This window comes from Gouania willdenowi, chromosome 24, assembly GCF_900634775.1.
Source record: "Gouania willdenowi chromosome 24, fGouWil2.1, whole genome shotgun sequence".
Lineage (NCBI taxonomy): Eukaryota > Metazoa > Chordata > Actinopteri > Blenniiformes > Gobiesocidae > Gouania > Gouania willdenowi.
The window spans coordinates 8,477,811-8,488,952 of NC_041066.1; the positions used below are offsets into that span (position 1 = coordinate 8,477,811).

General features: G+C 38.9%; 1 protein-coding gene across 1 annotated transcript in view; it reads left to right on the forward strand.

The window, feature by feature from the left end:
• extl3 (exostosin-like glycosyltransferase 3) overlaps positions 1 to 9,018 on the forward strand; it is a 37,774-nt gene extending 28,756 nt beyond the window's left edge. The window contains exons 3-6 of the mRNA XM_028439742.1: positions 1,912 to 2,039; positions 4,131 to 4,275; positions 4,367 to 4,495; positions 7,317 to 9,018. Of these exons, the coding sequence (XP_028295543.1) occupies positions 1,912 to 2,039; positions 4,131 to 4,275; positions 4,367 to 4,495; positions 7,317 to 7,526 (612 nt within the window). The 3' untranslated portion in view covers positions 7,527 to 9,018. The remainder of the gene's footprint in view (positions 1 to 1,911; positions 2,040 to 4,130; positions 4,276 to 4,366; positions 4,496 to 7,316) is intronic.
• The last annotated feature ends 2,124 nt before the right edge of the window (positions 9,019 to 11,142 follow it).

An 11,142-nucleotide genomic window follows, 5' to 3' on the forward strand; every position in this document is an offset into this window, starting at 1 on the left:
TAGTGCTCTGTGTTTACAAGAGCGATTTATTATTCTTTGCCAACGTTGATCAATTACAAGACCAGTTAGAGACCTAAGGACTCCTTATTCTATCGGTAGATCTGATGATTTATGTTGCTTTGACTTCTGTTTGCCTGGCAAAAACCTGAAATTCCATTCCCCAAAGACTGCAGTCCTGCATTTTGTCAGATGTCATGATTAAAGTGTTTAGTAGCTGAGTTATGTAACGCGGTGGTTCCAAAAATGGTGGTGTGACGTCATGACGAGAGAGAGCATAAAAAATAGGGAAAAAAAATCTTCATTCATCAAAGGGAGGCGCAACAGAAAAAGTTTAGGAATTATTGATCGAAATCATGCTGGACTTCATTCATCCACAAATTGGGTTTATTGGTCCTTCAATTTTATGTTTGAAAATTTCCTCGATTCCGTTTCAGAATTTATCAATTTCTGCGTCAGTCTACAATAAGATAAACTTGGAGCACGGTGACATCAACACAGGATTCCACGTAAAGCGTGATATTCTGAATGGGATTATGGCTGAAATTTCACATATTTGTTCATTTGTTATTAGACCAATGGACATTAGACAGTGTCCTGTTTTCCAGTAAAGAATAGCATGTAATAGGGTGATATTGTCCCAAAACGTGCATATGAGGCATTTCTGTGTCATGTTAAATACGGTCAGGTAGCTTTCTCCGTTTTAGAATGTGAAGTCCGTTTTTGTCTGTTTTCACAATCCCTAGTCCCTAGGTTTAAGACCTGTGGCCTTTCAGTTATTTTGAGTTAAAAAGTCCCCTTACGCCAGGGGTCTGCAACCTTTACTCTCAAAGGATACCATCTCAATGAAGACAATACAGTGAATTAAATTCCATACAGGTAAATTTATATAGAATATTGTTTGATTTATTTTGACTTGATTTTTATTGATCATGTAAACGGCAACTTAAAAAAGTTTAAAATAAAATAAATTGACATCAGAAATAAAACGGTATCTTGCTTCTAACGCATGATCATGTGGTCTACACATGCTAATTGCTCATTTCTTGCCACACATAAAGCATGCGTGTTTAACCGGCACATTGGTGGTTAAATGAATCTGTCCCCACACAATTAAAATCTCTATTTTCTTCCAGAATAGTGTTTTTGTTGGTTACCAGGGATTTAAAACTTAAGGTTAGCCACAGGTGCAGGAAAGCTGATGGTCTGCAGATGTTGCAGAAGGTGAAGTAGGAAGGTGGCTGAGTCATTGAACAACGTGATTTATTTTTAGGTTTACAAATTATTTCTTGATTTTGTTTGTCATTAATTATTTATAGCTTCTGTATAATAATAACTATATATTTCAATAATTTGTTTTAAAGCTATAGCGAGCCATTTCAAAGGAGTTAAAAGAGCCACATTAGGCTCCAGAGCAGCAGGTAGCAGACCCCTGCCTTAAGTGATGAGATTTAAGCAGTAAGCATCCTGTGCACCGAATATGATGATGGTGTATTTAGAATTGGTACCAGCCTCTCAAAAGAAACCGTGTTCCGTGTGAGTTATTTTCTTGTGAATATATTGGTATGCAATTTTTTATCCAAGCTGTTCAACCATAAACTCATTAAACCAGTTTTAATCCCATAAATTAGACAAAGCAGGCATGTTGAGGTTTCGATGATTCTTTAAGATTACTGCCGATATCCAACATAATGAAAAACTAGACACTGATTGACGGGACTGTTTCTTCTCCTAGTTAAATGGTTGATGGAACGTTGTCAGTTTTCCTTCAATCAGGCTTAATTACAGATTAATTATAGTGATTGCACAGTCAATCATGTATGATCAGATTATGTGCTTGAAATTATCATAATTTGATTAGGTATCAGACGGAAGTGTGTCGTCTCTAACTCCTGGGTCTTGTCGTGTCTCTAGGTTGTCCACACAGAAAAAAACAGCCTCAATAACCGCTTTCTTCCCTGGGATGCTGTGGAAACGGAGGCCATCCTGTCCATTGATGATGATGCTCACCTTCGTCATGACGAGATCATGTTTGGGTTTAGGTAAGAAAACACGAGTCGGAGTGAGAAAATAATTCTACCTTTGTATTATATTTGTATCTTACTTAATATATAAAAGGCCCAATCATGGTCTGTAATCCACATGCATGGAAGATAGTTTCTCTGCAGAACTAGCTCTAATACTGTGACTGATTGTGTCCATGCAAGGTCATACATTTGAGTGTAATAGTAAATAATAGTGACATTGTTTATATTCAAGGAATAGAAAATGCAGGTACAGAGACAAAAGGCTCATTCTGAGGCTAATGATAAAAACAAAACAGATATTGTTTAATAAACCATTAAAGTAAAGTAAAAGTGCTCCCTTTTTCTTTTTCTTTTTTTTTTAAACACACGAAGGCTTTTTGAATAATTCAACACTAAAGACGATTTTTAAACCAATGAAAATATTGACCATTGCATTAGGTTATCTTGGTGGCCTCTTTCACTTCTCTCCTGGACTTTGGTGATGCAGCAGCTTTTTCACACAGGCTGAAACCAGCACTGCATGTACCTTTGGGAACTGGTGTCTCTTGTCAGGAATTAGCTCAAAGCTCCCCAAGACATATTCAGGGAGGTGTGGCTGCTCACCTTTCTGTATCTGATGGTGTTTAGATGTTAGAGCAGGACTACAAGGACCGATTAAAAAGAGAAAGAACTGCTTGTATTTTTTTTTTTTTAATTCTCATTAAAAAAATGATGGAAACCACATAAACATCTGGTCAGGTTGATAGCACTGATAGTTATGAAAAATTGTTCTTGAGTGTAAAGTTGTTTTATGTATTGGATACTTTATTTAAAGAGTAATGGTAAGTTTAGAATAAACTTACCATTACTTACCAAATATATAATATTGTCCCATTGCACTTACCAGTGCATACTGGTTGTTGTATGTTTCCATAAAATGTTTCTAATCTGGACAATAAACGAGGTGGTAAGACGTCGTCATTTAGGAAAAAATGATTGGCTCATGGTAAAATAATAGTAACTTGTTTGTTTATATTGAAAAATTTGAGATCAATTCTGTCAAGATGTGATAAATTCTGCCTTTAGATATCATTTTGAGTTTAGTTTGAGAAATTTCATAAATGAGTAAAAGTAGAATGATGTATCATGCAACAAGATATCACAGTAGTAAAATGTCACAATATAATTGTCTATGGCACAAGTGGTATCGTGTGCGTGTTCATCCCTGCTACATCCGTCCCAAGCAAGCGTGTCTTTTTAAATGCAGGAGACATAGTCAAAGTCAAAATCTCAACTGCTGCCAGAAAATGTAGACATGCTAATATTGTGGGGGAAAAGAACAGAATGGCCTTGGTGAACCTTGAACGTGAAAAATAGAATTCCTAAAGACTAGACTCTCTACTTTCATCAGAAAAAATAATTTTGTTTCTAACTTGTTTCGTTCGTCTATGATCATCAGTTGAATAGAGGCAAGTTTCACACAAATCGTTTGTGACAAAAAGCTGTGAAAAACAGCTATTTCTGAAAAAACCTGTCTGTGACTTAAAAGCACATTTTTTTTTGCTTTAGTGACACCTCAACATTGGTTTCCTTCTATAAAACTACAAAAACAACAGAGACCAGGTTTTTGATGGCAAAATTATTATTATTTTGCTATCTGGGTCAGAGTTGTATGGTTTTCTTCCGAGTCTCTCCTCGTCATTCTCCACACACGCAACTTCCTCCTCCTCCCGGACATGCCGAGTCTCACTGCTTGCTCTGGTCGAGTGTGCGCTGCTGTGAGCAACTGAGAACTTTAGCATCAACTCTTGTAGCACCATTTTCCGGCTTGTAAACTCCTTTCCTCTTCCTCTGAGCTCTGCCCATCACGGTGATCTCTCATCCAAAGCCTGCTGCCACCTCAATATTCACGGGAGACTTTTGTCACACTGTCACCTCGCGATGGGGGTGCTGGGAGTTTTTCATTCTTCAAAGGGGGTGCAAAAAAAATAATAATTTGGAACAACTGGCCAAATCCAATGCTACAGTATTTATTCAAATGGAGAACGTTTACCAGTTTGTTGATGCCCGTGGAACAATAATTAAAATAAACTGCATCTACCATTAGCTTTGTGTGTGTTCCCTCAGAGTGTGGCGTGAGGCCAGAGATCGCATCGTTGGCTTTCCTGGCCGCTATCACGCCTGGGACGTCAACCATCAGTCGTGGCTCTACAACTCCAACTACTCCTGTGAGCTCTCCATGGTCCTGACAGGAGCAGCTTTCTTCCACAAGGTCAGACTGTAGCACACACACACTATTAGCTGTTCCACTGCTGCATCATTAACGTATCCCCTCTGTGTGTGCGTCTGTGTCCACCCTACAGTACTACGCATACCTGTACTCCTACGTCATGCCTCAGGCCATCAGGGACATGGTGGATGAGTACATCAACTGTGAGGACATTGCCATGAACTTTTTGGTCTCTCACATCACTCGTAAACCGCCGATCAAGGTCAGTGTCCGTCTCTACCAGCTGATCGTCTCCTCTCAGCAGCTTTTAGCACTGGAGTCTGTGGCCTGTTACGTTTTCTTTTACTCCCACTGGCACGTTCAATATTCTACACAGAGAAACCAATTAATAAAATAAATCATTCAGCCTGTTTTCTCCTGGATGTTTATTGGAAGGACATTTATAATCGGGGAGCTTTTTTATGGCAAGATCAATAATTACAGCAATCAGCTGAGGGAGCGTCACTGCACCACTCGCTTTGAGTTCCTATTGATTTAGTGGCTGTTAATATTCAGGGCAATTGACGACAGATTTGATGGAGCGCGCTGCATGCTAGCACTAGTAAGCCTGGAATAATGAACATTGGGCTTGTTTGAATGCAGGGTCTTTTAAGGTGAGAGAGACGTATTTAGTGCTTCTTATAAATGGCTGCTCAGGAGCCAACTGCAAGAAAACACAAGCTGTAGCTAGCAACCTGTCCATCATCTAGTCACTGCTTCACTGCTTTTTCTTCATAGATGGCAGATGTTTGCACAGTTTTTGGCTGTTGGTTTCAAATCTTCCAGTTTCAGAGATCAGATTTACACCTGTCAAAGACTTAAAATTTTAATATGTTCAAGTGCAGCCTCATCCCCTGCTTTGGTAGTGTCTTTTTTATTAGTTTACATACTGTGATATTTTATCAGATAAATCCATACTGTAGCATCATAAATCAATAAATCAAAGATCATTTGCTTAGGAAAAAAATGATATGAAATGTTGAAAATGGCGCTCGAAAGATTCGACACTTTCTTGGTACCATTGTTGGAAAGGTTTTGCGCATTGCATTGTTGGATGTGGAGTCCTGGAAGCGGATGCTTAGAAGTGTTTTTCCTTCATTCTTAAAGGGGAAATATCATGGTTTTAAATCCTTCCTTTTTACATATAAATCATACAGTTGTGGTCTATATAAAGCGGAACTGCACTGCTTGGGTCTGAATTCCTCATTATTATAGCTCCACAGGCTCCTTTTCTACCCCTTTTCTGATGTGCTTCTGAGAGCAACTCGTTTTGGTGCGGTCTCTTTAAATGCAAATGAGACACTCCATACCCCGCCCCCTCTTCAGGTGACACTCGGTTCAACTCCACCCTGCTCGGCCATTTTTGTAGTTTGATAGAAGAGATACGGCTATGTAGCGGCGCATAAACTTTTTATTCAGAGGTTATTTACAAAATGTCAACAACGGAAGACTTGTCCATCCAGCCTTACATGTTCGAGCCAGAGTCTGACCCAGCGGAGCGAGATGAAAATGATGATGAACCTGCAGAACCCTAACAAGTGAGCTAACACAAGCACCAAGCTAATGCTAGCGCCAAGCTAACGTCACGAAATGCATTTTAATACAGTCTTTTCAAAGACAAAAACGGCAAAATGAAATGACAAATGAAAACTTTAGACTTAAATTAAACCACGTAGGCCATGTCATCAAGGATCTAAAACGAGCACACAGCACTAACATATGAAGACGGTGCAACTGCTAATGCTAACAAAACAATGACAGGGACGTCTTATCATCACACTTTTTAGCGTTATTTACAGCTTACCGAAGTGCCCTGTTCGTCGTCTCCAAAGATAGATGGAATTGAACCCTCAATCAGACAAAGTCTTTCGGCAAATCCTTCTTTATACTGGCAGAGGTTGCAGAAGCAGTCATCCTTGAAGTGCTTCACACACACAAAAATGACCTTACCCACAGATGTGGGTACATTTCTGTGAAAAATAAAACTCAACCAGGCACTTTGAAAAGGTTCTGATGCTGGGAGACGGTGTAATGAAGCGTGTGGGTCACTACATCCAGCAACTGAACATTTTGATTTATCCTCTCGTAACTTCGGCATCCTTGAGCTTGGACTACAAAATAAAAGCGAGAAATAAAAATGGCGGGTTGCTCGAAGTGTTGGACCTGGAGTTGATGGACTAATTTGGCAGTTCGCTGCAAATACTGTGATGTAATAGTTCAAAAAACGTAATAGAGAATAGAAAAATTGAAACAGATTGAAAAATATGAGCAAAACAGAAAATAAAGATATCTACGGAGCACCTGAAGAGACTAATTAGATTTTTTCTGTACTTCTAAGCACTCTAAACATACAACAAAATGCATTTAAGGGCTTAAAAAGTGGATTTAGCATGATATGTCCCCTTTAATGTGATTTATAGTTTGCCCCCAAAAACTCTGCCAAAGTAACTTCCCACCATTTCCAGACAGTTCTTTTTATCTGAAGAAACACAAGAAAAACATAAAAACACTTCTGCATCTGTGTACAGTATATACTCCACATCCCATAATGCAATGTGCAAAACTTTTCATGTCACCTTTCAATGTCTTAAGAGGAGAGAAAGTGGAGATTAAAACAAACTTTCATGCAGCAATTTCAACCCTTCTAATCTTTTTTGATCAATTGATCCTCATTTTATTGATCAATGAGGCTTTCCATGCTTTCTAATGTGAACTCACTACATACTAATTTTGACATCAGACTTAGTATGAGTAATACGTTATTATGACATTTCAAACACAGCCATGACTTTGATTGATCTAGATTTAGTTTCATTTTCATCAACTTTTAATCATGTTGTGATTCCTGTTGCTGTAGCAGATCTAAAAAGCATCCAACAATCTCAGTGCAGTTTTTGTTAAACTCCATTATGTATTAATAGTGCTGATAGTTTCTCACTAACATGTTGACTTGCTGTCTCCAGTGAACCACCAAATAACTCTGATGTTCACTGAATCTAACAATGTGGTTGGTAGGGTGTTGATGCATTCTTTATTAATCCTAGGTGACTTCTCGGTGGACGTTCCGCTGCCCAGGCTGCCCTCAGGCTCTCTCACACGATGACTCACATTTCCACGAGCGCCACAAATGCATCAACTTCTTTGTCAAGGTGTACGGCTACATGCCACTTCTCTACACTCAATTCCGAGTGGACTCGGTGCTGTTTAAGACTCGATTGCCCCACGACAAGACCAAGTGCTTCAAGTTTATCTAGAGTGGGACTGAGCGACCAAAGGCAGAGTCTTTGAAGAACCCAGCAGTGATTGGGACAGATTGTCTGTAGGAGACCAACCCAATGCACCCAAAGACCCCCAGAAGGACCATGATCAGGTGGTGTTGCTCTGTTTCCAAGTCCTGGTTGATCATTAACCACTAACTACAGACTCTCGTTTGATTCTCCTAAGCTGCAGCTGCTGCTGCACTCGCTGTACAGTAAACGTCAGAGTTTTTGACTGATGGACAGAACAGAACTGAGTGACGGTACGGCAGAAAAGACCCTGTACACTTTTTTTTTTTTGTGGTCATTTTACAGTTAGAAACTGTACAGTTTGAAGCACTGATAGACAAATGTATTTTAATGAACTTTTTGAATCATGTAAATCCACATGTGGGAGATCAGAGGCGAGACCTCATCTGCATCAAGAAGAATAGGTTGAACCAATCATGTTTCAGAGAGAAGAAGAACTCATGGAGGAATTCTCATCAGCACGCACCATAATGCCTCAGAGTTCCCATGAAACCCAGTCGCCATCTTTAGTTCCGCCTACAATGCACTTTGCTTTATACCACCTGTCTTTATTTTTTTATGCAGCAAGTATTTTTGGTTTTTTGACTGAACAAATTGGGTACAAATGTGGGACCTTTGACCAAATATAATTTCAAATCTTTTTCAGCACAGCTTCAAAGGCTGTGGTCACACTTTGGATCACCGTAGAGAAGATAAAGGTTTTAATACTGAAGCAAAGCTCTCAGATGACAGAATTAAAATTTTTGAGTGTGGTTAAACCTGCTGAGATATTAGGACGGCTTTGAATATTATTTGGTTCTTTTACACTGCCTGTGTCTCTGCTGTATGGAACACAGCATGACAACAGAACTTCATTGAAAAGAAGTTAAAAACGCTTCATTCATGGGACTGATTATATTAAGTCTTTCAACCTAAACCAGCTCATCTTTGGCCTCACAGGGCTTAAGTATCAGGAAAACCTCTGTCATTTATCAGACCAAATGGACTCAACTCCGCAAAACTTATGTCAAATGACAGGCTTCAAAATAAGTCGTAAGACTCAATGGCTTCAGTACGTAATCACGACATGGCGTTTTACTTTGAAGGAATCGGATGTACACACGAGGAAGTAAGTTAAACAGCCGTTCTTTCCTTTTATTTTGTTAAAAGTTGAGATGCATCAACGTATTGTTTGATTAATAAATACAGTGACGTATCGTGACCACTAGGGTTGGGTAGGCAAGTTGCAAATCGAGACCACCAATGACAATTTCATATGTTTCTGCTGGCAAGTGTTAATTATATTCAACTTTATTTGTATCGCGCAATTTACAACATAGTAATCTGAATGTGCTCATCAAAATATAAAATTCATAATAACAAAGAAAAAACCAACAAGATCCACATGAACAAGCATTGAGCCATCTCATAAAATCAACATCGTAAACACCATTAAAGAAACATAGACAATTATTTAATATAGCCTCCATACTCCTACCTCCCAACAAGATATATCTCATGACACGGCAGTGCATCCGTTGTTTGTGTTGGAAACACGGAGAAAATGACAACTCAGAACAGAAAACAGAAAGTCAATCCTTCCTTTTGTTCCATTCACTGAAAGGTATGAAATATGTAATGGGAGCAGAGGCAGAGCTGCAACGTGCCTTTAGGAGGGGGCGTGGCCTCCCTCTGCCTTACAGCGGAGTTAGACTGTGCAGCTGTTCCAGGAAATAACGACGTTTAGTAATTTGGGCTATGAAACGCACAAAATGCAGACGATGTCAAACGCATAGGTGCTGTAGGCTATTGAAAATGGAAATCATTATATTATAATTAAAACTAATAATCAAAATATCAATTCACCCTTGGGTAGGCACTGCCTACTTTGCCTACCCTGAAGGGCACGTCACTGAATAAATACATAGTTAAACGTAAAAATAAATATAAAATAACAGCTAGAGCGACATCTGGAAGTGTGTGACGTGGCAATGTTACATTTGAACGACGTCCTACACATACATTGCAGAGAAGTTTACGTCCTCTGATAGGCTGAGAGGGCTGTGGAATGGGGTCCTCACACCCTCGACTGTCCTCTTTGCTGCTGTTAGACTCCTGTTCCGGGGGTTGATATTCAGAATCCTCCACAGGATCATCAATGTCTAACAAATCCTCCACCTCTGACTTGTCTCCACCAATTAACTCCAGTACCTCCAATACTGGTGCCACAGAATAAAAAAAGTATCATGAGAAAAATCTTTGTAGTTTTATTTGGAAAGCGTTCTATAATCGCATGTTGATGACGTCATGGTCATTTTTGTTCGAAATACGTCATGTCGTGTTTTACGTCCTGAAGCCGTTAGTTAATAGTACAACTATGACATATCTTTCAGTCCCAAGTATATAAATATGTATACAGTATCAACATAACATATATACATAAATAAGTGTACAATAACAAAGTAAACATTGTTTTGATCACCTCAGTGTGAACGCCTCTTACAGGGGATACAGTCTGGTACGCCCCAACAAAACCTTCAACATGGTACTTTTTTCTTTTCTAAGAGGCCAACCCATCATGTATTGTAAATTGAAAGCTCAGCACAGATGTGGTCTCTGATGGTATTCAAACTCGTGTTTTTTTCTCAAAATGATGACGAGTCAGAGTTAATAACTCCTGTATATTTATTGAACATATTATGAATATTTTTTTTTTAAACCGATGGAGAGACATGCAATAAAATAACAGTTTATTATTCTGAATGTCAGAGAGGTCCTGAAAGGGTTGCTGCTCTCACATATTTGTCATTCCAGAGCAGCACAAATAAGTCTGTGCCACAGACAGACAGACAGATGCTTGAGGTGGTTATGACTTCTTTATATTATTCTCATCTGGGAAATGAACTCCCTTTTGACCCAGCCCTGATAAGAGAAGCTAAAATGAGTGTAAATGTGGCTGCAAGCAGTGGAAAAAGTGTTAGAATTTAAATTGTGTGGCTTGTTTTTCAGGTTTGTGTCTAAACTTATTGAAGCCCTGCAGGCCTCATAATGGCCGTACCTGTCTGAGTCTTTAACCCTTTCTCGGGGGCTCAGCAGCTGTGGCACATCTGCTTTGTGCTGCTCAGGGTGGGATCAGTTCACCTGTGCAGCTCCAGTCACTCAGCCAGGTGTGCAAACACTGACGGCAGCGTCAAACTGTTGAAGGCCATTGAATGAAAATAAAAATGAAAAAAACACCTCAACACTGTTAAAACATGACTCGACTCCTGTCCTCATTATAGATTCAACATCCTGCACCTGGAGCTGTTATTGTCAATTATAATTGTAATTGAAAAAAAATAAACCTGTCCCTGTTTTAATCATAATTATTAATAGTAATTGAGTTCAGATAATTGACTTTGTAATGGGCTGGAAATTCTATGAAAACAGTCAATTACAATTGATTTAATGCAAACCTTGTTACAGTTCTATGACTTACACATAGTTAATAATTATTAAAATATGTTTCAGATCAAGTTTCCCCATTATCTGTCAGTTCTCTTAAAAATCCTTTGACCATTTTTATGTTTTTTTTTTTAAATTTAAATTCAGTTAAACGGACAGA